The sequence below is a fragment of the Protobothrops mucrosquamatus genome, unplaced genomic scaffold, assembly GCF_001527695.2.
Source record: "Protobothrops mucrosquamatus isolate PMUCROS unplaced genomic scaffold, P.Mucros_1.0 scaffold_226, whole genome shotgun sequence".
Lineage (NCBI taxonomy): Eukaryota > Metazoa > Chordata > Lepidosauria > Squamata > Viperidae > Protobothrops > Protobothrops mucrosquamatus.
This window is the reverse complement of record NW_015386302.1, coordinates 390,022-417,190: the sequence shown is the minus strand read 5'-3', so window position 1 is coordinate 417,190 and position 27,169 is coordinate 390,022. Positions and strand designations below refer to the sequence as shown.

The window sequence follows — 27,169 nt, the reverse complement described above, 5'->3', positions numbered from 1 at the left end:
CTGAAATGACTTATGACCATTTTTCACACTTATGACCATTGCAGCATGCCCAGGGTCATGTGATTTATATTTGGATGCTTGGCAACTGATTCATATTTATAATGGTCACAGTGTTCCAGGGTCATGTGATCCCCTTCTGCAACCTTTTGACAAGCAAAGTCAATGGCAGAGCTGCTGGTGGCCAAGTGCTAAGGCGGGATTTCCTTTCCTCCCTCCCTTCCCTGCATCCCTTTTTCTCATTCCCCTCTCCTTCTGAAGGAAGAATTTGAAACCCCCCCCCCCATATTTTCCCTCTTCCATATATTGATCAAACAAGGAATGGCCTCCAGAGACAGAAAAGACAAGCTGCTGAGTGAACTAGCTTAAAAAGGCACATTCCCCTTTAAGAATTAGCTACTGGCTAGAAAGGAAAGTAAGGAGCGCAGCCGGCACTTAAGAAAAAAAAAAAGTAAGTACTAGCTGCCAGCTAAGGCAACCTCCCCAAATGGCTCCATTCATACGTAAAGGAATGCTACAGGCAAAATCCATTCAGGAGAAAAATACTTCAAAATCCCTTGCATCAAAACTTACAGCTAACAACAGCAGAGCAATAGAAGCTAACACGAGACATCAGCCATCAGCCAAATAGAAATTGCCAAACACTCCTTAAGAACACAAAGCCCTCATTGCACAAATCCCAGAACTTCAAAGTCACAAAAGCACATAAGAATCCTTCCACTCTCCATCTCCTTCCCTCCTCCATGCCTCACCTCCAGCCATTGCTGCCTTTTTTCATTCCTCTTGGAGGGCGACCCTTACCCCACTGCATTTCTTGCCTGTTTGCTGCTGCCAGCACAGGTGGCTGCCACAGCAGTTGTAGATCGGCTCATGGCCAGCCTGCTTGATCTCTTCTCCCCTCCCCCTCCTTCTTCTTCCCCTTCAGTGCAGCTGACTCTGCCTCCTCCCAAAGCTGCTGCTTTTTCTCTCTCTCCCTCTCCTGCCCAAACTGCCTCCTTTTATAGGCTCTCCTGTCACCACCCCCTCCTCCTTTCTCATGGTGAGCCAGAAGTGAGCCTGGGGCCTTTGCAGCTCCAGAGGACTCCCTCACTGTAAGTCCTTGCCTGTGCTGGCGATTTCCCTCCCCCACTACACTTGGCTAGGCAGGGCTGCGTACCACCTGCTACTCATTAATGTACCACAAGTGGTATGCGTACCACCGGTTGAAAAGCCCTGACATAGAGGACAAGTACCCCCTTCCCCTCCTGAAGGACCTACTAACCCTCCTAGCAAAGGGGAGCATCTTCACTAAATTGGACCTAAGAGAGGCATATTACCAAGTAAGAATAAGAAAAGGGGATGAATGGAAGACTGCTTTTAACTGTCCCATGGGGAGCTATCAATTCAAAGTTATGCCATTTGGACTACAGGGGGCTCCAGCTGTCTTCATGTAGCTGATCAACCAGGTGCTACACGATCATTTGTACAAGGGGTTTTTGGTGTATCTTGATGATATCCTGATATATAGCACAAATATGGCTGACCACGTGAAGCTAGTGTGAGAAGTGTTAAAGAAATTGTTGAATGCTAAACTATATGTTAAACTATCGAAGTGTGAATTCCATCAGACCCGACTGGATTATCTAGGCTACAGAATTTCCAGTGAGAGCATTGAAATGGATCCTGGCAAAGTGAGAGCCGTAATCGAATGGCAACCCCCAAAGACTCGAAAGCAGCTTCAAAGCTTTCTGTGGTTCGCCAACTTTTACCAATAATTCATCCCCTCATTTTGCTGAAATTGCTTTATCCTTCACGGACTTGTTAAAAACTGGCAAAGATAGGGGAAAGCCGTAGCCAGGCCAGCCGCTAATATGGACTAGGAACTGTCAAACTGCTTTCGAAAACCTGAAAAGACTATTTGTGGTCGAGCTTATCCTAAAGCATCCCTGCCCAGGGAAACCCTTTATGATTCAAGCCGATGCCAGCGACATGGCTATTGGAGCTGTACTATTGCAAAAGAACTGTGAGGGGGTCCTACAACTCTGTGCCTACACCTCGAAAAAGTTCACCGACTGCAAGAGAAGGTGGGCAGTGTGGGAGAAGGAAGCCTTGGCTCTATTAAACTGGTGGCACTACCTGGAAGAGAACAAGGTGCCTTTTGAAGTATGGACTGATCACAAAAACGTAGAGGCACTGAAAAGTCCCCGCAAGCTGTCCCCGAAGCAAGTACAGTGGGCGCAATATTTTAACCGATTTAACTTCACTCTAAAGTACATATGGGGGGGGGACTTTTTAGCTGACGCTTTATCCAGATTGCCTCAATACAAGAGCCAGCGTGAAGAGGTTAATGAAGCAATCATATCTACACCGCAAACTGCTACTCAACTAACACCACAAAGGGCCCCACTTTCTAGAGTCCCAAATCTTGATGACCCTCGGATGAGAAAATTAAAACAGGATCTCCTCAACAATCAATGGTTCAAAGACAATCAAACCTCCTTGATGTGCAGGGACAGATTGGCTTACAAAGGGGGGAAATTGTATTTGCCCGAAACCCTCTGCCTCAACGCTCTCAAGCCCGGTCACAATGTGAAACAAGCTGAGCACTTTGGCTATTTAAAAACGCTGCACCTGGTTCGTCGACAATTTTGGTGGCCAGGTTTGAAACAGGACGTAGAGAACTATGTCAAGAGCTGTGCTGTATGCACCACCATGAAAAAAATTTTGGGAAAAAACCCTGGACTATTACAACTGGTTGCGGACCCTTCCCAGCTATGGGAAGAAATTGCTATGGATTTTATAGTGGAACTACCTGAAAGTAGGGGGAATATGGTGATTTGGACTGTGATAGATCTATTTTCAAAGCAGGCTCACTTCATTGCCTGCAAAGGACTCCCATCAGCCCAGAGACTAACCAAGATGTTTCTGAAGCACATTTACAGGCTGTACCGCCCACCAAAGTGAATAGTCTCAGACCGAGGGGTATAGTTTACAGCCAAGTTCTGGAGGGGTTTCCTCAAGTTAATTGGTTCGTTGCAAGGACTGTCGTCGGCTTTTCACCCGTCTACAAATGGGGCGGCTGAAAAAGCGAACTCAGTGGTGGAGCAGTACCTCAGATGCTATGTGGATTATCAGCAAACGAACTGGACTGACCTCCTCCCTTTCGCAGAGGTGGCTTACAATAACTCTGTTCACAGCAGCACTGGTTTTACATCTTTTAAAGTTGCCACAGGAAAAGAGTTCAACCCAATACCCGAATATCCTCAGGGACCTTCTGCTTCCCAAATGCTTGACCAGTGGGTAAGGGGGTAGGAAGAGGTTGGGACAAAACGAAAATCGCTCTGAAAAAGGTTTCTGACACATATAAAAAACAAGCAGATAAAAAGAGGGCTCCCCAAAGATCATTCCAGGTTGGGGAAAAAGTTTACTTATCCACAAAATATTTATGACTTAAATTGCCTAGTAAGAAGTTGGGACCAAAGTACTTAGGTCCCTTCCCCATTGTAAGAATCATTAACCCAGTCATGGTGGAGTTAAAACTTCCCAGACTCTTAGGGAAAGTCCACCCTGTGTTCCATTGTAGCCCACTGAAACCTTTTAGGAGTTCTACCTTACGACCTCCCCCTAAGAAGGCACCTGGCCCTCTAGTGGTAGCTGGACAGACTCATTATGAAGTGAAGCATATTCTTGATTCTAGACTTTTTAAGGGAAAGCTCCGGTACTTAGTGCAGTGGAAAGGGTATCCATTATCTGAAGCCACATGGGTAAAATCTAGTGATATAAAAGCTAACAGGCTCATTAGTAAATTCTATGAAAAGCACCCTAATAAACCAAGGGGCAACCCCTAACCTACGATTTTGTTTGAATTGCAGGATTTATCCTTTTTGTAAGGGGGGCCGGATGTCAACGCTGCAAACATTGGATGTTCCCGCTCTGACAACTGATGAAAATGCAGCCATTTTCTCTTTTCTTTTAACATGTTTTTTCTTGTATTTAGAAATCAGGTGAAGGGGGGGTTGGGATGAAAGCTCAAGCTCAGCTAGTCATAATAATAATAACTCTGCTTTGTGGGAACCCAAGGACGAGCTGATAACATTTTGGCGGGCTGAGGAGCTGGGGAGAAGGCCCGCATTTTAGGCTAATTGGAGAATGTGATTTATGACAGCTTATTGGGGGTGGGAATTGCACTTTGTTACTTTGTATCTGGGGGAAGGGAATTTAGTTTTTGGGTTCAACTATGTAGTGCCGATACTTTGTTTCCTGAATAAAATGTTCTTTGAGGAAGAATTTTGCCTTGAAGTTATTTTAAGGGGTTTCATCTATTGGAACCATGACACTTTCATTGGGAGTACTGATGAGAACACTACTTGTGCTCCTAGCTTCTTAATTTTATTGCCTAGTTCAGGGGTAGGCAACCTTGGCTCTTTTATGACTCGTGGACTTCAACTCCCAGAATTCCTGAGCCAGCCATGCTGGCTCATGAATTCTGGGAGTTGAAGTCCACGAGTCATAAAAGGGCCAAGGTTGCCTACCTCTGGCCTAGTTGCTTATAATCTCTCAATATTGTACTCAGGTTTTTTGTTGTATCAATGTGAAGGAGGAGGAAAGGGTAGTAATCTGTGGGCCTAATTATTTTGCTTAGGTTCTCAGCCACATCTTTGATTTTCACTCCAGGGAGACAACATATCTCCCTAGAATTGTATGTCTGGTCTGCAGATGACTAATTCTGTTACTTTGAGGATATAATCTCCTATTACCAACACTCGCCTTGCTTTTTGGGGGGACTGCAGTCTGGGGTGCTTTTCTGTTTATTGCAGGTGTGTTTGTTGATGTGACTTTTTAAGGGATATTTGGTGATGTTTCTTTGCTAGGTGTCCGCATGTTTTCTTTGGGGTGAAGGTTGTGAATCTGCGTATTTCCATCTAGGGGGAGAAATTGATTGCTCAGTTTAATGGGGCTGCTTCTGGTTGGGTTAGATTGGGCAGTAGGGGTTTGTTAGATGTATGTTGCTTTTTTGTTTGATTATTGTGTTTCCTTCTATGTGTGACATACCTCTATTTGTCTTCCTCCAAGGGTTTATCAGCAGGATCAAATAATGTGGGATAGTACCACCACCAGATGGATTTGCAACTAGCTGACTAACCAGACTTGGTACAACTACAATGGTACCACATCTTGTGGAGGGAAGCATGCAGTGGGGTAACTCAGGATTCTGTTTTGGGCACAGTGCTCTTCAACATCATAAATCAGGGGTTCCCAACCCCTGGGCCACGACCCACTACCAGACCATGGCCTATTTGGAATTGGGCCAGTCTGCTGCTCACATGGCCCAGTTCCCCTCTTTCCCACCCAGTCCAGCTGCCAAGCCACAAAGGTTGTGGACTGCTATCATAAATGATCCAGACGAGGAGAACTCATCAGATTTGCAACTACACCAATCTGTGGGAATAGCTAATACTTTAAATGATAGACTCTGTCAACTGTCCAGTTGGCATTTCTAGGAAAAGAAACTCCTGGGACATATTTTTATCAAGAGTATAATACTTTATTGAAAAACTACATTGGCACAGAAGAAGCGAAACCAGTTCTGGATTTCCTGTGCAAATGCAAACATAGTTATTTCCCCCTTTTCTTTCAAGCCACACAGTCCATTATATCCACCAATCACTTCTGTTCATTTTGTTATGAGAAAACAGCTAGCCACGCTTGGTGTCCTTTTAACTTCCAGAGATGCCTCGGTTGCCTAGATATTATGCCCCCACCTTTGCATTCCATTCCACAACCGTCTCCCTTTTTTTGTCAAGCTGTGAGTGAAGGAGAACGTGTAGATCAAGGACCATGACAGACTTGAACACTGGGTCTGAACCAACAAAATGCAATTTAGTGGTGAGAAAAGTAAGGTCCTACACTTAGGCAGGAAAAACCAAATACAGATATAAAATAGATGATACATGGTTCCACATTAGCAAATGTGAGAGGGATCTAGGTGTGCTAGTAGACCACCACTTAAATATGAGCCAGCAGTGTGGTGCAGCCGCCAAAAAAAAATGCAGTCCTGTGAGACAACACTTGGAATACAGTTTCATCTTCAGAAGTTGTGGGTGCTCCATCACTGGAGGTTTTCAAGAAGACACTGGACCCCCATTTGTCTGGAATGGTATAGGGTCACCTGCTTGAGCAGGGGATTGGACTAGAAGACCTCCAAGATCCCTCCCAACCCTGTTATTCTATGTTCTAACATGTTTTAAAGCACTGTGTGAGTTTCTTTCAATTCTTATTTAAAGAAGTTTTAAATACAAATTTAAGGATTTGATTTCTTTAATAAACAGAAAGTAGATTAAAATTTTGATTTTAGAAAGTTACAAATATACTAAGGGTCCAGATGAATTATATAATTTTATAGATAGATTGTGTTTAAAAGATGGAAGAAGAACAATTTGACCTGACATGACTGAGATTGATTTGAAAGTTGATTTAAAAATAACAAACTACAAGAACAACAAGGAAAAAGATGGTCTACTGGACATACAAGAGAAACCAGTTGATGTTGTCAGGGGAAAAACTTGTTAAAGAGAAACAAGAGACAATCACACCACAAAAGTCTCACTTTAGGATCCAGAGGTTTTATTAGAATTTAAAACACATAATTAATACCTACATTCAATAATCCATTGCAATGAGGGCCAACCACACAAGCAGTCGCGTATGACGCTTGTGACCCATTGGCCCCGACTCCTCCTTAGCTCCGATATTTTATACCTGAAATCAGTTCCTTATGACAACCCTATGACATGCCCATGACACTTGGGGTCGTAACAGTAACTGAGTCAGTTCCAGTTCCTTGTTTATCAAATATGAGGACATACGTGCAAACCACAAGTTTTGCAAAAACACATTACTCAAAGGCTATAGTTCAGGTTTTGGCTACATATTTTATAAGCAAGCTTTACTATCTTAATATAGAGGCCTTAGCAGCCGTTACTTTTTTCCTTTCATAATGTATCAATAATTAAAAGGGTATATAAATAACAAATCAAGAGAATGACCTGGATAATTTTCCTATTTACAAGAGACTTGTTAAGACTTTGAAGAATTTTGTGAGAAGGAACAAAAAAACAAAAGAAATCAAGTTATAGAATATTATTTGTAGGGATTAGAAATTAGAAATTAGAAAAACAGAGTTGGAAGAGACCTTCTAAGTCATCTAGTCCAAACCCCCACCCAAACAGGAGACCCTACACCATTTCTGACTGATGACAGTCCAGTCTCTTTGTAAGGTTCTGCCTCAGCTAGTACTCCCAAGAAAGCAGAACTCTTGAAACTGGCATTGTTTCAACATGAATTTTTATTGAGAGATAATGAAATCAGAAAGGCAATGGAAGATCTGAATATTTCCCGCGCAAATCGTTACATTAAAGTCCCAATCTTCAAACCCCTCCCAAGTGCCCAACTGCCCAGTCCATTTCCAGCCAATCCACAGGTGTGAAGTTGTATGGGAACTAGAAGGTGAAAGAGCGATAAAGCGATGTTCCCAGGTGTTGCATCTTCTTCCTAGCAAAGTAGAGACAAGGCAGATGGCCTCAGGCACATTCCTCCCCCCTTTCACACCCAAACAGACACATCAAAGGTTGCAAGAACAAAGCAAAGAAAACACATCCCAGAGCCCACAACTTCCCCCCTCCAAGCAGAGCAAAGCCTCTCTCCTCCCAACTGAATGGCAGCACCCCAGGAATGTTTCATGGGGCCTGACACTCCTCTTGAAAGCTTCCAGTGATGAAGCTCCCACAACATCTGAAGGCAAATTGTTCCAATGGTTGATTGTTCTCAGTCAGAAAATTTCTCCTTATTTTTAGTTTGAATCTCTCCTTGATCAGTTTCCAGTTATTCCTTGTCTGGCCTTCAGGTGCTTTGGAAAATAGGTTGACCCCCTCCTCTCTGTGACAGCCCCTCAAATATTGGAACACTGCTATCATGTCTCCCCTGGTTCTTCTCTTCACTAGACTAGCCATGCCCAGTTCCTGTAACTGTTCGTCATATGTTTTAGCCTTCAGTCCCCTAATTATATTTGTTGCTCTTCTCTGCACTCTTTCTAGAGTCTCAACATCTTTTTTGTAGAGTGGAGACCAAAACTGGTTGCAGTATTCTAGATGTGGTCTTACTAAGGCTTTATAGAGTGGTATTAGTACCTCACGTTTTCTTGATTGAATCCCTGTTAATGCAACTTAGGATTGCATTGGCTTTTTTGGCTGCTGCTGCACATTACTGATTCATATTTAATTGATTGTCCATGAGGACTCCAAGATTCCTCTCAGTTACTGCTATTAAGCCAGGTTTCACCCAATCTATATGTGTACTTTTGGATTTTCTTGCCTACATTGAATTTCATTTTGTTAGATAGGGCCCAGTGTTTAAGTCTGTCAAGATCCATCTGGATCTTGAGCCTATCATCTAGGGCAGGGGTCCCCAACCCCTGGTCCATGGACCAGTATAGGGCCGCAGCATGCCAGCAACTGGTCCACACAAATAAGCAAAGCCCCATCTGCAGGGTACAGGCAGCACGCAAAACTGCACCCCTTCTGGTCCGTGGAAAAACTTCTCTCCAAGTAACCGGTCCCTGGTGCCCAAAAGGTTGGGGACTCTGATCTAGGGTGTTGGCTATTCCTGCCAGCTTAGTATCATCTGATTTGATAAGTTCCCCTTCTATTTGTTCATTGTTTATGAAGATATTGAAGAGTCCTGGGCCTAAGACGGAACCCTGTGGTACCCCACTGCTTACTTCCCTCCATGTAGACATAGTACCATTAAGGACTACTCATTGAGTACAGTTTGTCAGCCAGTTACAAATCCATCTGATAGTGATGCTATCTATCCCACTTTTTTCTAACTTACCAAGAATAAGTTGGGGTCTACTTTGTTGAATGCCTTGCTGAAGTCTAAGTATACTATGTCCACAGCATTTCGCTGGTCTATTAATTTAGTCACTTTGTCAAAGAATGAAATAAGATTGGTTTGGCAAGATCTGCTGACTTTTAGTTATTACTTTACTTGTTTCTAGATGTTTACAGATCTGTTTTTTATTATCTTTTCCAATATTTTCCAGGATATTGATGTTAGGCTGATTGGTTTGTAGTTTTCTGGGTGTTTTTTTTTCTTTCTTTTTTTGAAGATGGGAATATCAGCTCTTTTCCAGTCCTCTGGTAGTTCCCCGGTGCTCCAGGATTTTTTAAAGATATGGTGCAATGGTTCTAAGATGACATCTGCCAGCTCCTTTAGAATTTTGGGATGTACTCCATCAGGTCCTGGTGATTTATGTTCATCAAGATCAGATAGGTGTTCTCTTACCATTTTTTTGCTCATTTTAAGTTTGATTTCTAGTCTGTCTTTTACAGATGTTTTTGGTAGATTGGGCTATAGTTTATTTTTGCATGAAGACTGATGCAAAGAATGAATTAAGCAGCTCTGTCCACATGTTATCATTGAGACAAATTATACTTCCATTCATTCCCAACCAACAGCTCAGCCAATAGAAGTTATAATAAACAGATGTAATAAATAATGATCAGACTCAGAAGATTAAAAATAACACACAATAAGATACACTTATACAACTATCTAAAAGTACAATCAAACTTCACAAGCGTTATAACAATAAATAGCACCATGAATTTGGAAAGCAAGGAACTGAAAAGCCAATACTATATAGCTGAACTAGGTGTTCTAGTTCCCTGCTGAAATACCTTCAGTGGGGACCTGTGTCCTACAAAGCACCTGTTCCTCTTCATTGATTTCTCAGATGTAAGGTTTTAAAACTACAACTGGTTAGGCCGCTCTGTTTTACACATAAACATACACAGACAACCAAATACAATTCAGAAATGCATGAAGCAGAGTGAAGACAGAGCCATTTTACTGAGTGCCTCCCATCCTTGCTCAGGGTATCCATTTTGTGGTTAAGTTTTAAAGTCACGCAAATCTGGGGACAATGTTCGAGACCTGCAGTCACTATGTCATAAAACTACAAAGTCTAACAGTTATCATGTTTCGCCCATATAAATATTACACTGCATATGGAAAGTCAGAATTTTAACTTTCTTTATATTTCTCAACATTTACAAACATGTTTCAGAATGTACCATGAAGAATTCATATTATATTGTGTCTTATTAGCAAAGCTTTACCTTCTTTTGCAGATTCAGAAACTTTTTCAAATTTTTGATAGCATTTTTCCTGATATACTTCTGTCAACGAGACATCTTTGCTTTTCAACCTAGCTTTATCAAGAGCTATAAGGACTTGCCTCAGCTATTCCCCCTGGAAAGCACAACTCAGGAAACAAGCATTGTTTCAAAGAAGATCTTTTACTGAGAGAAAGTGATTGCAGAGTAAAAGAGGGCACTCCAGCATGTATTTAAAGGACAGGGAATGGAATAAACAACAACATATTAAATACAGATAGTCCTCAACTTATGATCACAACTGAGACCAGAATTTCCACTGATAAGCAAGGCAATTGTTAAGTGAGTCATGCTCAATTGTATAATTTTTTTGCCATAGTTAAGTGAATCACTGCAACCATTAAGTGGATTTGGCTTCTCCCATTAACTTTGCTTGTCAAAAGCAGATTGGGAAGGTTGCAAATGATGATCACATGACTCTGGGATGCTACAAGTGTCATAATTACATTTCAATTGCCAAGCACCTGAATTGTGATCATGTACATGAGGGGAATATTGTGAAGATCATAAGTGTGAGGACAGTCACAAGTCATTTTTTCAATGCCATTATAACTTTGAATGGTAGCTGAACAAATGGTTGTAAGTCAAGGATTATATCTACAGTAAATCTAGTTAGCATGGAAGGAGACTTCTTTTTTATTTGTTCTAATAATACAGTTTTATTAAATCAATAAGGGCACCATAACAAAGGCAGCATACAAAACCAAAAATATCATAAGAACACAGAACCAAATACAGAAATATTAATGCCTTGGAGAAAAAGAAGAACATTCCAACTGTCTATCATCAATCACAATTCGTCCCAGCTTCTGGCCCATTGGGCATTTAGGAAAGGAAGACCCTCGACTCCATTTGTAAAGTGAAAGGTTCACTTTTACTAAAGTCAAGCCGTTATAGTACAAGCAAAGCTGGATCTGAATATTCCCATGCAAAGCCTGTGTTTTTCCCTCTTCCCTGGCCCTCCCCCTTGACCAGTCCATCAGTGTCCAATGATGTTCAAGTTAGATGTTGAGGTTTGGCACTAGTTTGGTGGAATTTCACATTCCATTCTCATGGCTCCATCCTTGATCAGCTGGTCTGTTCTGGATTAATACCTCTGCCATTCTCTCCCTTACTTTCCCAATCTCCTCCTCCCTGCCCCCCCCCCCCAATTTTATGGCAGGATGTCAGCGGAGTATGAAGCTGGCAGACCTGACAATAGGATTAACCATATTCTGGCTTGCAACCATTAACTGATTATGGCAGCTTGGAATTAACATTATAAATAATTTATAATATTAGAGTAATCTATAATGATTGTGCCAAATGAACCTCTGAAATTCCTAATTTTGTGGCTGTTCTAGCGTTTTTAAATCTTTAATGCTGGGATCCCTAAAAATATTGCCGTGATACGTATAGCCTGACTTGAAGTTCCCATTAAGCATCTTCTTTTGTACTCTAACTCTAATAGATACAATTATGACAGTCATTTTTTTTTCCAAAAATATTTTGGGATTTAGCCTAATGCTAAAGGTTCCTCTACCATCCTAATGCAGTAAAGCTGAACATAGTATATCTTTTATTTCCTTCCCTCTTTTTAAAATTTTCATGGTATTTTCTCTTATCTCTCAGGATAGAAACACTCATCAATCAGCAATTATTGCTAGCAACCCCTTTTCTGTTTCATATATTAAACTGTTATCTTACTTTATTTCTTAACCATATTTTTGAAAAAGTCAGATTCTGCCTGTTGTTTCCAAGGTCATTATGATAGTAATATACTACCTTTGTTAAATCAGAATCATGATTATGAGTATTTGAAAAATGTAGGTATTATTCTTCTTAGTTTACCTGTTTTATCAATGAAGTCATGAAAAACTATATTTAATAAGCCACAACTCCTTGCATGGTAACCAACTCTTTATAAGCAAAGCAGAATAGACTAAATATGAAAGTTAAAAAAAGAGGAGAAACTTTCAGCAAAAGAGGAGAGAATCATCACTCTGTAACTTGTACGTAGCAAGGAGCAAAGAACTGTGGCACTAAATATGTCAGAAGTTGTTTTCAAATAATATTTAAAAGTAATGGACATTTACATACCTATTGCTTCTCTATTGGTTCATGGCTTATATGTATATATCTTCTTCCAAGTGGACTCTTCAGAATATTATATAACATAGGACCCAGATATTCCTGTGATAGTTTTGAAATTTTCCCTAACTTTGCTACTGTCATTGCTTCAGACCATCTCACAATGAGAAAGAACAGTCAAGGTTTGCAATGGTGCTGAAGAGGTAATTAAAGACCTAGACAAGAATAGGGTTTCTCTAGTAGTGGTTGGTTTAGAAGTTTCTCAGAGTTTCCCACAAGAGTAGAATTTTCTAGAGATTCCTTTTTCCCCCAAGAAAAAAAATATTTTTTACATTACATTGAGTTAAGATACAGTAGATTCTAACCATAAAATAGCTATACGTGAGAAATCAAAATCATATAATGTCAGCGTTGATAATCATAATGTTAACTCCTAACTACTTATCCAGTAGAAGAGAATATATGTGGCTCAGGGATACTCTGGAGTCCTTGGCGCTCTGTGAGCTTGGCTGTTTGCTTGCAGATATTTCATTATCTGACATCTTCTATGCCCAGTAAGCAACCAACCAACCTCAGAGAGCACCATTGCTACTTATAATACTGTTTTTTAAGTTACATTACACTTAGATCATTTAAAAAAAATTAAAGAATGCTTTCAGGTATGACTCCCCTTTGCTGCTTCTATACTAAGCATATAACACTTGTGATTCCTGTACAGTGAAGTCAACTGCAGAAACAAAAAAAATCCCCAATGGAAAAAAATGAGGTTAATATCTATAGTTAACAAAGAATTCTTTCTGTAATCTGGACAGATGTAGAGGGTTATTCAAAAACTCAGCTAGAGTTAGCAGATATATTTGTTTGGCACATGACCCACCAGTGCAAATATTGGTTCAGAGTTGTATCCTTACATTCTGATTATGAGTTATGAGCCAATGAGAAACTGAATATCTGAATCCAAATATTCACCAAAAATGGATCATGGCTGTAAGCCAAAATTTGATGGGAGTTCATTGAGGCAAAATACGGGCTAATAAAACAATGAATTATGTCTTATTGGAGAATATCACAATTAAAAGAGTTTATTCCTATCCTCATCCCCACTCCAACTATGGATTGCTTAACTCCATACAATCTGGAGGGTTAGAAAATCCAACATTCATCTTAGACGGACTTTGACTTTGCCACAAACTTCACTGTCAATAGCACAGAGATCTTGTTGTAAGCCATAAAAATATTCAGAAAAATATAACAGCTTAAAAAAAACCTTTACCTTAATATCAGAAACAAAACTTCATTTTTACTACTGGGTCATTCCATGTCAAGTGGTCTGGGGGTCCCTGCTCGACCATCACGGATTTTGATGAATTTTGTGTGAACATGCACACATGTCCCCAATGAACATTGGTAAAGTGTTACATTTGCAGATGCAATACTTGCGGACATATAGTCATTTGTTTGACCCCATACCGCAGCTTTCTACAGTATGATTCCGAGATTCCAGCAACTTTGAGACATAATATCTCCGGCAATATTTTGTTGAGAGAAACAAAACTTGGCCATTGTAAGGAACCACTTCAATCCACATCTTAAGAAAGCAGAATTCTTGGAAACGATCTCTTCCAACAGGAACTTTTATTAAGAGAAATTGATAGCAGGCATGATAGACAGGATCTGAGGTATTCCCTCACAAATCGATGTTTTAAAGTGTCCCTAAGCAACCCCCACCCCGCAGTTCTTCCCAGCGATTCAGACCGCAGATTTCTAGGTGTTAAATCCAGGAAAGATAACATCAATCCGGCTCCGTTGTACACGATCATTCAACAGCTCCTCACCCCTTATTTTGATGATGGATAAATAAACCAGATCCCGGGGCTGTATCTTTTCAACCCCCTCCCCCTTTTCTAGCTGCCCGGTAAGGAGAAGTTCAGAGGGGCATAGGATAAGAGGCAAATGGTTACATTGCAATGGTTAGCAGAGGTGAATAAACAAAAGATTACTTTGTAGTGATTAGAGGAAGTGAAAGTAGTAAAAAACCCCTGTATATCCCCCCTCCCCCTTGGGAGTATGGCAGGACCCAGCAAAGGGTAAGAATTGGTTTTAGATCAGAGGAGATAGATAGAAAGGAAATATAACTGGATCCTGACAACCATCTTGTACAACTTTTTGTGCTCTATTAATAATAAACACATTCTCATGAGCGATCTCCATCTAGATAATTTGGAGCAAAGTTGACCAAAAATATTGCGGCTCAAAAAAAAGTTTAAAGTTTCTCTTTTTATATCTCTGGAAGGAAAGGTATGATAAACGTGAAACTTTGCATGTAATACCTTAGCAACACAAGGTTTTCAAATATAAAATTTCATTCTCCTACTGCTTTCCAATAGTTTACAAATTGAGTGTAAAGTTGATGTTTTTTGTAAAAACACCAAAATAGGGTATTTTCAGTCTGCTTTTACAAAAAAGGACCTTCTGGAAACTCTGTTAAATCATTCTCATTAGAAAGAGCATGTTTCAAACCCCTAAAAAAGTAGGGCTGGTTATTCATCGCTGACGTATTAAAGCCCTAAAAATAGGGACAACGTTGAGGACATTGCTTTGTCACATGTATTCTATTATTTTTTGTCTTGTTTGTTTTATATAGATATCATTACTACTATTGTATTGTGTTGGTCACTACCAGTTCAGGCACTTGAACCAGCAACCCCATTGCCATAGGGGGCACGCCCAATAGCCGTGCAACACCAGCCACAGGTGGGTTTCTTGGTTCAGGATCCCAAGCCTGTAGTTTGGTTTCTTCCTCGAGGTTCCAAAGCCTTGTGTGGCTGCAACCCATTTAACAAATAAAATCACATAGTTAAACATGGGCTGTTGAAAGTCGATCTAGCCATGTCCAATGATTTAACAAAAGTAGCGAAAACAAATGTGAAGCAGGTCAAAAGATTTGTTCCAAGTGTAAAGCCAAATATGTTTCCATAGTCCAAAGCATGGCAGACTCTTCGTCATTGGATAATTACGATATGGACATTTCAGACACTGTTAATCGAAGTTTGACTGATTTAGGGACTTCTCCATTAAAAATTTGTAAATTTAGCAGTAGGGATAAAAACTGGCTACATCATCAGTGCTAATAAGGAGTGCTGTTTGCTGTTGGTTTATATTCTGATGTCTTGCCTGTCTCTGTGGGTGGGGGTGATCTTAGGGATTCTTTGGTTGGGCTGTTTACTAATGGCTCTGTAGCAGTTTCTTGATTGGGTTATTGCTTACTTGATTGTTGGTCTGAAGGTGACCTTGGGGTTAATCTATGCTGATCTGAGTGCTGATTACTAGTGGAGAGGTGCTGGAGTCTTTTTCTCTTTTGGGCCGGTTGATTGTCTCTTTTGCATAATCTATAGATGGGCAAAGGAATAATATCCCACCTTTCACACAGGAAATTAAAGTTTATGATAGAAATGGAAAGTCTTAGGAAGTGTCATTTTAAGTTTCTAATTAACTTTGTAAGCCAATTTTGCCCTCCTTCCATTCTGAAACAATTCTGGAATAATTCCAAAATCCTGTGGCTGTGCACTAGCAGGAGTTCGATCCTGAATGGCTCAAGGTTGACTCAGCCTTCCAGGTCAGTAAAATGAGGACCCAGATTGTTGGGGGTAATATGCTGTCTCGGTAAACTGCTGTGAAGCAACAGGTTTCCCAACCTTTCTGGCTTTGCAGACCGGTGGGACAGGGGAGGAAAGGGGATGGTTCTGTGTGAGTGGCATGTGTGTGCATGCACACAGCTCCGTTTTCACAAATGAAACTACAGGCAAGGGCGTACTCGCCAACCACTGCTCATGCAAATGGAACTGCACACTCACCCACCACTTCCATGGCCCAGTTCCAAACATGCCGTGGCCCAGGGATTGGGGACACCTGATGTAAAGCACTATGAAGTGGTATATAAATCTAAGTGCTATTGCTACTGTTACCCTTTATTATCTGTTATATGCTCCTGGCTACTTTCCTTCGTGACCAGAGGCAAGCTCGCCTGACCAATAACCAGCCAAGACACAGTGAAGGCCTTTTGTTTCGTTTATTGCAATAAGCGGGGAGAGAAGCTATCAAAGCTTGGTTCTCTCCAAAGTTCCAACCAAAAATATTCCCTTCTTTATACAATCCTTTCCCGGCCGCCACATCCCTCCTCTTTCCCCATTGGCTGAGGGTACTATGAGGTTACACTCTTTCCGTCCGTTTCTTACACATTTCCTGCTAACGTATTAAATCATGTTCACATATACAATAATAAGAAAAAATAGACATTTAAATAGTTATTTTGAGCTCTGTGGATATTTATGTCCCCCTTTTAGAACAATAGGTTCTTTCCTGTTTTTCAGTTTAGTTAAGTTTTCCTGGCTAGCCATTTCCTCTTACAGACGTTTTTCCTGTTTTCCCACTCTAAGACCCAGCTAATTTTTGCCTACGTATTTATCTTACATCCTGCCTTTATGTTATCCTTTCTTGATTCTCCACTCAGTAAATTTCCACTGCAACAAATTCAATTTTAAATTTCTCTTTCAATATTAAATTTTTGAAGACCTTTCCTTTACTTCTATCATTATCTAAAGTAGCACTTTCCACTAACCTTCTGAACAATACATACTGTACGTCATGAGTTTTTATTTTAAAAAGCAAATTTGCAGTCTAATGGAACAGACTCTCAATTGCCCTTCTAGAATACAGCAGAATATTCATGTAAACTCAAGACAATCCTGAGGCCAAGACCTGTGGACAAATGAATAGAAGACTGAAACACAGCTAAAAAGGGTTTGGCATTATTTAAATACACTTTCATAGAAATGTGTGTGGGAAAGTAAGAACCCATACTTTGCCCACAGCTTGCTGCTTCCACTTCACCGCAATGCTAAGGTTGCACATCACCTTCTCTCACCAACCCCAATACAGAAAGTCCTCGACTTACAACAGTTCATTTAGTGACTGTTCAAAGTTATAGTGGCACTGTAAAAAGTAATGTATGACCATTTTTCACACTTACGACCATTTCAGCATCCCCATATCACGTGATGAAAATTCAGATGCTTGGCAACTGACTCATATTTATGACAGTTGCAGTGATCTGGGATCATGTAATCACCTTTTGCAACCTTCTGATATGCCACGTCAATGTGGAAGCCTGATTCACTTAACAACTGTTACTAATTTAACAACTACAGTGATTCACTTAACAACTGTGGCAGAAATGTTGTAAAATGGGACAAAATTCACTTAACAAATGTCTCTTAGTATCAGAAATTTTGGGCTTAATTGACGTCATAAGTTGAGGACTGCCTGTACTAACATGCCTAAACCGAATTACACTAACGTGAGACTCCGGAGAGAGAAGGCATGATTCGATATTAGAAGCCTGGTGATGTACTGCTAACTCATTCAATTAATAACAGCTTCAAATTACCGAATACAAATATATACATGTATATATCAGAAGAATTTATATTTATAAATCTCCTAACAATTATACGCATCCGGATGCCAACTAGCCTCTCCGTTCCGAGGCTTTCTTACTTTCGTCCGTCCTGTTTACCTTACTCGTAACCGCAGCCATAATTCTGCAGCCTCGGCTTTCGGTCGTTTTCTTATTGCGTAAATGCTTCTCAACGTCATCTCACTATATTTTCTGCGGAATATATAAAGCACTGCCCATTTCTCCTTGACCATAGAGATAAAAAAAGCAAACCCTTTTAAGGGGTTCTCATGCAGGAAACGCTATGTAGAAAGCGAAATTTCAATACAAAATTCCTATTGTAGCAAAAGAATTGTGGTTCCGACCTCAAGTCATAGCTCGACTTGAGGGTAGTAATCACTTATTATAGTTACTTGGGAACAAATTCCGCAGAACATATGGAAGCCTTCGGAATGTAGTAAATGCTAAAGATTGGCTAATACTAAATGTTCACGTAGTAAAAGAAGAAAAATGCTTTATTTTGCTGGGCAATACTTTTGCTGAGTTATTACGGTAAAACAGTTACGTGTGAACTAGCGCGTGTCCACTTTAACCATAAGCATTACTGCCTCCTCTGCAGTAGCAACTGGAAAGCAGGAGCCGTGAGCTTAAGAGCAGCGTGCACTTAGATTCACAGCAAAACACTCGCACAAATATTTACAAAAAGTACCTGTCTTTTTTTTTCTCTCTTCCCCACCGGAAATAAGGCACAATTTGAAAAGAACACGAGCTCTTCCCTAACCTCCCGCACCGGAAGGGGGAAAGAAACAGGATCATTTTTTACAGACCACAGTGGGCTGTACGTAAGCTGGGATCGTGTTCAGGTCAACCTCTGATAACTTCAGGAGACGAAGAATGTGCAGAGATATTTGATTTATTTGTTTAGGAAGTGGTTTGCCATTGTCTTCCTCCTGTCGTTCCTTCGCGCATGATGGAACTAATCCGTCTTGGCGAATGGAACTGAACTGAACCGAGTAGGGTAAGTGGAATCGTACGGGAAGCGAGATCGAGCCACGGCGCCAGAGAAGGGACGATTTTCTCCCCGGAAAAGAGAAGCAGCTTACTATGCCAGGCGGGGTATTATGGCACTATAAGGCTAAAAACGTGTCTTATTCCTAAGGAACGAGGTCCCGAGAACCTCTTCACATTTACTAGGCACCTCAGGAAAGCAGATTCCACAGGCGTCCTTTTTCGAAAAGATAGTTGGCGTGAGAACAATCAGTGGAACGGCTTAACTCCAGAAGTTGTGGGTGCTCCAACAATGGAGTCTTTAAAGAAGAGATTGGACAGCCATTTGTCGAAATGTTTAGGGTCTATTGCTCGAGCAGGAGGTTGTACTTGAAAACTTTCAAGGTCCCTTCCAATCCTGTTATTCTGTGTTATTTGTCCTTAGTGATTTTGGAGGCAGGATTTCTGAATATCTTTCAAAACAATATTTTTTATCAGTCGCAGCAAATCAGCAAAAAAAAATAATAATTGAGACATGATCTCAATCCTGAAACAGTTAATTCTATAATATGGAGTTTGCACAACAAAGAAGGGACTTAAATTACTTAATTTAACCTTAGACAAACATAGAATTGCTTCTGCATAAATCCAACATTCACTAGGTTGATTCAACTAAGTATGTATACGAACTAGGCGATAGTAAATAGGTTTCACTGATAATGTCAATCCTGCCTCAGCTCGAGCCTTTAAGTAAGAACTATCCTTGACCCCATTTAGCAAAACCAGAACTGAAATTTGTGTGCCAAAATCCCTAAGTTTAACTCTCCCACCCCAGCCACCTCCAAAGGCTGGTCTCCCGTTGTCCAATCATATTCAAATGAAGTGTTTTGGGAATGGTCTCTTCAACTATGGGCTGGCCAGTATGCAGCTGCATGCCATTTCCAAAGGACCTTGAAGTTGTATCTCCAGAAGGCACAGTGAATAGAGAACTCCCCCCCCCTCCCACCTCCCTGTCCCCAAAGTACATAGCAGACTGGTATCAAGCAAATGTTCTGACAGATGTATTGGTATTTACTTCTGAGAAAATAAAGTATAATAATTAAAAATGTGCATTTACTCTATATAATGTAAAACCTTAAACTAATTGAAGACAACTAAAGATATTTTGGTACTATTAATCATACCTCAATATTTTTCCTTAACTAGTACTTTATAATCTGCCATTTGAAGGACTTCTAATGATAAAGCCTCTCCTACCAAAAAGCAGTGGCAATTCAGAGTAAATAATTATAACATGTTATCTTTTACACTAGGAAATAGGAAGTAGAAGTGTTTCCTAAAGAAAAAAAATTGGGATTTCAAGTTGGAGTATGGGGTCATTCCATCTGTTGATTAGGAAAAGTGGAAGTTCGACAGTATTTACAGCACTGTTGAGTGAGAAAAATATTTTTCATAGATCCCTCACTATTTCTTTGCCTTTTTATAAGAAGAAAAGAACAGAGTATGAAAACATTGACTCCCCAAAATATGGAAATTTGATCCATTACCTCACTTCAGGCAAGGATAGATCTGACAGATCCAAACTGTTGGAAGAAGACAATGCAGGGTATCAATACAAATTTCCAGTTCATAAAACAAAAACAAAACTTCTTAAGAACTGGATTCCCTTAATGAATCCCAGGAAGAGCTCTTGGCATCAGAAAATTCACCAGAGGCTGCCTTTGCAAATTGATATGCAAAAGAACAACTGGGCCAGTGTGACATCTGTTCTGCACCAGACAATGCCTGTAGAACAGGCTTTTTACCTGGAGAAGTGGAAACAGCGAATGATTCTAAACCTTGGGAAAGAAGGTTTTGAAGAATATGTTAAAAGTAAGTAAACAAATACATTAGGAGTTTATAATAATTCTAAACACATTTATGCATTATTTTTACTTATTAGTTAGATTTATACCCTACCTCACCCCCATTTGAAGTGTATGTGCTCGCTCCTCCCATTTTTCTCCACAATTAAATAGAATTTATGCATGGCTGGGAATAAAATGAAAAATTGATAATATAAGCTCATAATTCAGATCTTTGCCTCTGTAACAACATTTTGTCATTTTCATTGTATTTGATTATAAAAGCAATCTAGATGCAGGCTTCTAGACAAAGCGTGTATAATTTCCACTTTTTATTTTAGTTTTTTTTAGTTTTGTATTCTATATTTTTATTTATTTATATGTATAGTAAATACCTAAGGTTTAATTGGATTGAGATGATGTTAAATTTGATAAATATAACACCTCACTCCAATAATGTCTCAATATGAATTTTATTCCTTTAATATATATCAAGATTTTATGTAGAAAATATTATAAGAATATATTATTTGGTTGTGTTCTTGCCTACCAGTAATCAGTAATCCTTCTGATTTTTTCCAGTAGCTTAAAGTAGCTTAAATTATCTCCAGCTTTGTTAATATTTCTTAATAATCTTTGTTAAAAGTGCTGTAGAAGGTATTGCTTTAGGAATGGGGAGTCTTGGCTACTGTGTGATTTTGGATCAGTGTCTCTCTCAGCCCAACCTATTTCATTGAGAATGCTGTAAAATATGAAGATGTATCCACTACACATCCTGCTTTGAGTTTCTATGTAAAAGGCAGGATATAAATCCAACAGTGTATAGAATGTCTGCCTTGGTTGTTCGATTTTCTGTTTTTCACCTACTAAGGAATGGTTGCATCTCAGAAAAAAGCTAAATAATTTTGATTATTTTTTTTCCTCAGTGTTTATCCCACTTATTTTCAGAGTTTACAGGTAGTCCTCGACTCACAATAGTTCATTTCGGGACTGTTCAAAGTTACAACCGCACTGAAAAAAGTAACTTAATGACCATTTTTTACATTTATGACTATTGCAGCATCTCCATGATCATGTCAAAATTCAGATGCTTGGCAACTGGCTCATATTTATGACCATTACTGTGTCCCAAGAACATGTGATCAGCTTTTGTGACCTTCTGACAAGCAAAGTCAATGGAGAAGCCAGATTCACAACAACCATGTTGCTAACTTCACAACTGCAATGATTCACTTAACAACTGCTGCAAGAAAGGTCATAAAATGGGACAAAACTCACTTAAATGTCTCATTTAGCAACATAAATTTTGGGTTCAATTGTGGTCATAAGTTGAGGACTACCTGAACTTGTTTTGCATTGCTTTCACCTGATGCGTGATATGATAAGGGGAAGTCGTTTTTCAACCAACTTCCCTAAAGATGGGTTCCAGTACGAGTCCGAAAACTTGGAAAATAAAATCTCTGATCTTGGTGACTGATCCAGATCGGAAAGAAAGACTGTCTGGTATAATCATGAATTATCTTGACTCTCTTTTCTTTGTGTTTTATAAATGATTGGTACTTTGCAGCATGGAAAGCACAACATGCATAGTCCGGCACAAAGTCTGCTGTAAATAAATAACGAAGAAAGATTGTATGACATTGCTCAGTTTTCATATTATCCTAAGTTAAAGTTTTATCTGATTATTTTGAAAATATAATATCAATGTCACTTTTTTGCCTGCTTATTGTTACTAAGTTCCTAACCCTCTTTGTAGTGATTTTCTTTCTTAGAATATTTAACTTCCCATAACATGCATTATTTATCATCCTTATCTATTTGGTCATGATTCTTCTGATGCTTAATTTCACCACAGTTGAAAGCATCCTTTCTTCTCTCCTGAATTCATGTAACCACATTATTTTTCATGTTTATTTCTCATTGTATTTCATTACATTTCATCCTCTTTTTTTTTGTAGAATCAAGATCACGTGAGATGTTAATATCGCTTTATAATGCCTTATTAAGACCACACTTGGTATATTGCATCCAGTTTTGGTTGCCATGATATCAAAAAGATGTAGAGATTCTAGAGTGCAGATTAGAACAACAAACATTATTAGGGGACTGGAAGCTAATATATATCAACATTTGCAGGAACTGGGTATATATAGTCTAATCAAAATAAGGACTGGGGAGGATATGATAGCAGTCTTCCAATATTTAAGGGGCTGCCATGAAGGGGGGTCAACCTATTCTTCAAAGCAGCTGAAGGCAGTACAAGAAGCAGTGGATGGAAATTAAGCAAGGAGAGATCTAACTTAGAAAAAAAAATTCTGACAGTGAGAACAATGAATCAGTGGAACAGCTTGTCTTCAGGAGTTTTGGGTTACTGGAGGTTTTTAAGAGATTGTATAGCCATTTCTCTGAAATTAGATAGGGTCTCTTGCTTGAGCAGGGATTGGAGTAGAAGACATCCAAGGTCCTTTCCTACTGTGTTATTCTGTTATTAATTAGTTTTCTCATTTTTAAATACATACATTTATAGGTTTTTTTATTATTTTTGCTCCCGTCCCTAGTCCTCATATTTATATACTTCACATTCTTTCTCCCTCTCCTTGTTTGTTTGTATGTATTTTGTGAATTTGTGGATAGTAAAGAGCCTCTGCAACGGTAGAGAGGTATTTGTGAATGTTTTCAGCTATCTACCCTGGGTTGTTATTTATATGGGTAGTCACAGGACTTCTCTATAGAAACAATCTCTTCTTCCAAATAAACAGTCAAATTAAATCTTTATTAACCTCAAAGATCAGCATAAGGAGGGTGGAGTACATTCAGTTAAAAAGCATTAAAATACATCAGAGTCTAAAAATAATTTCAAAAAGCTAAAAATATAAAACAGTATATATTAAAAAAAGTTTAAAAGGAATCATTAGATGAGTGTAGTGGATCATAAATGTACATGGCAGACTAAATCTATCACAGTATAGAGCACTTTAGTGTGACAAACTGGATGTTAGTTTATAGCACAAGTTATCGTCTGGCAGATTTCAAGCACTGCTGTGCAGAACCTGACTGTCAATGGTCCGACTAGCAAACCCAACAAAAGGATTCCTCAAGGCAATTAAGTCCAAGCAGGCAAAACTTCATTGGGTACAGCATCTCAGAACTAAAGAAGCAAAAGATTCTGAGGTTTCCCGCATGAATGCTTGTTTAGTTAAACATTGGATTCTCATTCCCACCCACCGGGTGTTCACATTGTCCAGTAGCAATATCTCTTTTTGTTATGAGAACAGTTCACTTCTCCATCGAGCTCCTGCGGCAATGACCTTGGCATGGTGCAGCCTCTCTCAGTCCGTGAACAGCTTCTTGGCATTCCATTCCCTCTCCCCTTTTCTTTGGCAAGATTATGAAGCTAGCAGGCATTGTAGCAAGTCAATCCTGACATGTTGACCCCCTGAAAGAAGGGCAGACCTGGGAAAACATTAAACACAAATTTTCACCATTATTCATTAATAATTATGGTTTGGGGCGTTCTGGATAAGCATCATGGAATTTTCTTATTAATCAGTCTGCACTAACATTGTGAGCAGCCACCCATTCTGCATCTGCTAAGCTAAGGGATATCCCTTCCACTGTACTAAGTACTGCAGCTTCCCTTTAAAAACCCGTGAGTCCATTATTCTCTTAACTTTGTAGTGTTCCTTCCCTCCTACCATAACTGGAGGAGGAGGAGGAGGAGGAGGCTCCTGTTCAGTTGGCCTTAGGCTAGAGCCTTGAAGCGTTTTTAACAAACTACAATGGAACATTGGATGGACTCGTCTTAAACTTTTTGGCAATCGTAGTTCGACTGTAACTGGGTTTATAATCCGAACAATTGGGAAGGGCCCTAAATATTTAGGGCTTAGTTTCTTATGTGGCTACCTCAGTTTAAGATATTTTGTGGATACATAAACCTTATCCCTAATGCTAAACTTCTTTTGGGGATTTCTCTTCCGATCAGCCTGTCTCTTATATGATTTCCTGGCCTTCAGTGCTTTCTGTACATCCCCCGACATGGCTTTTAGGGACTTCATCCACTCAGCTAGTGAAACTGAGGAGGGAGGTTCTCTTGGAAGTTCTGGCATTGGTATGAAATCATTCCTGTAACTATTTTAAATGGGGTGAACCCAGTGTTATGTACCAAATTCTGCAAAAGGCATGTGCTCCACCCAATGAGTTTGCTGATAATTTACATAGCAGCATAAATACTGCTCTATCAATAAGTTCACCTTTTCAGCTATCCCGTTAGTACTCGGATGAAAACTTGAGCTAAGCCCCTGGGAAGAACCTATTAACTTTAGGAACTACTGCCAAAACTTTGCGTTGAACTGCACCCCTAAATATATATTTACTGCCCTAAATATACAGCCCAGAAAAAACTTGTTATTGTGACCTTCAAAGCTTTAACTAAATAAAGAACAGCTGCAATAAAAGAAAAGAAAACATTGTGGACTATCTACAAAGCAACAACTATAAAACCTAGAAAAAAAATTGACCTTCCTGGATTATAAATACTTTTAAACTGTGACTTTAAAGCGGTTGGCAGAGAAAGGAAAACTTTGATTTTTGGTCATTATGGAGCATCAGAGGTCTGCAGAAAGAACATATCAAGAAAAAATAAATATTTCCCAGGAGGAAATGTATGTTATGTTACAACAAATACAAGTGACATTAATTTCAAACCATGGGGAAATTAAAAATAAATTTGAAAACTTAACTCAATTTATCATCACAACAAACAAATGATCAGAAAACAAAAAAAGAGGGAAATCAAGTAAAGCAGATAACTGAACATAAACTAGTGGAAAGAAACTTAGAGATGGAATTTAATAATGGAAGGAACTGTGATGTAATCCAGATGGAGAAAAGCTTCCAGGAAATACTGGACATGGAAAAGATAACCTATACATCAAGATTCCAAGAACTTGAGAGAAAAAAGATGATGGGAGAAACTAAGAGAGAGAAAAAGAAAAAGAGCTCTGAAGAATATTCCCACAAAAACACCCTAATTGGCTTATCTTTTGTGCTGACAACAACATCTACAAAAGTTCTTGGGGTTCAATGGAATATACTGATTAGGAAAAAGGTTTGGCAAAAAAAAGGGCTAAAGCCAGAATTAAGAAATTAGATGATGGAACTTGTTTGATGGAATACTTAAAGACTAAGTACTTGTTTGAATATATGTCAGAACACATTCTTTTCCTAGGTGGGGGGGAATCTCATTTCTTTTCCTAATTCATTTCTTTCTGAGGGTTCTCCCATTCTCCTGAGGGGGAGCAAAGAAGGCTCTGTGGTATGTTATTCTGCTTTGCTACAATGTATCCTTTCCCCTGTTCTTACATATTTACTCTTTGAACTGTCACTCCCTTGATATTACCTTGGGGTGAGAAAGGATTGTGCCTCCAGCCATCTGGCTTATCTCTCGCTGCAGAAGGGAAGATGCGAAGACCCAACGTCTTCACAAGCATGGGAAAGGACCCCATTATCAGCTCCTTTCCCACAGCAGACAACACCTGAGGATTGGCCCATTCAAACTGATGAATTATTGGGGTGGGGTTATGCTTGGGACTCTTAACCTATTGATCTGAGCGGGAAACCCTCAGATCCTGCCTATTATGCCTGCTATCAGCTTCTAATAAAAGTTCCTTTTGGAAAGAAACTGTTACAAGAGTCTTGCTTTCTTGGGATAAGGTTTTGAAGTCGGCCTGACAATATGGTTAAAGAAATAAAATTTTGAATACAAATGAATTAACTTTAGGAACTCCCACCAGCTTAGGAGGAATAGGGTCCTTAAGCAATGTAGTATTTTTTGCCTATGATATGAGAAATACAAAAATGTTTGGGATGATTTATATGAGGGAAATGTACTAAATACTTAAACATAATGGATTTTGAAGACTTCGATATGCTTTTAAAAATGAAATATTGATTATAAATGTATTCTAGTTTAAGAGGGACATGGTTGTTTTTTTAGACAATATATTATTTCTGTCCTTTCTGTTTCAAGATATGAAAAATCTAAGTGTTGGGATGGTTCATATGAGGAAAAAGACTTCAATATATGTAAGTGTAATTAACTTTAAGAAAATTTTAACAGGTAAAAATGTTTTCTTTTGAATATTGAGGGGAAAATAAATTTAAATGAGAACTCTAAAAACAGGATCTATGATAAGGTGATCTAGATGATTAATTAGAAAAAAAGCTTAATAATGAGGTGGAGGATATTCATAGATATTTAATTGTTATCTTCTAAAACTATCAAGAAATGTACTAATTTAAGAATATTATTGGAAGAGAATCAAGGAAAGCTACTATGTGGAATATTATTGGAAGAAGAGAGAATCAAAGGAAAGCTACTATAAAAGAATATTATTGGAAGAAGAGAGAATCAAGGAAAGCTACTATGTGGAATATGGAACTATAGAAACTAACTGTTATTGATTATTTGGAAATACAAATCCAGACAACACACTGTTTACTAAATATTGATGGTAATATGTAAAAAACCCCAATAAAACATATATATATATATATATATATATATATATATATATATATATATATATATATATATATATATA

At 39.1% G+C, this 27,169-nt stretch overlaps 2 protein-coding genes across 2 annotated transcripts in view; one reads left to right on the top strand and one right to left on the bottom strand.

Annotated features, from left to right (window-relative positions):
• The window catches only part of RRBP1 (ribosome binding protein 1), a 114,073-nt gene extending 96,153 nt beyond the window's left edge, over positions 1-17,920 (bottom strand). The window contains exon 1 of the mRNA XM_015828919.1: positions 17,857-17,920. The gene's annotated coding sequence lies outside the window, so the exon portion shown is untranslated. The remainder of the gene's footprint in view (positions 1-17,856) is intronic.
• The window catches only part of MGME1 (mitochondrial genome maintenance exonuclease 1), a 70,493-nt gene that overhangs the window by 2,965 nt on the left and 40,359 nt on the right, over positions 1-27,169 (top strand). Inside the window, exons 4-6 of the mRNA XM_015828871.2 lie at positions 1,918-2,060; positions 18,875-18,902; positions 20,214-20,595. Coding sequence (XP_015684357.2) covers positions 1,918-2,060; positions 18,875-18,902; positions 20,214-20,595 — 553 coding nt within the window. The remainder of the gene's footprint in view (positions 1-1,917; positions 2,061-18,874; positions 18,903-20,213; positions 20,596-27,169) is intronic.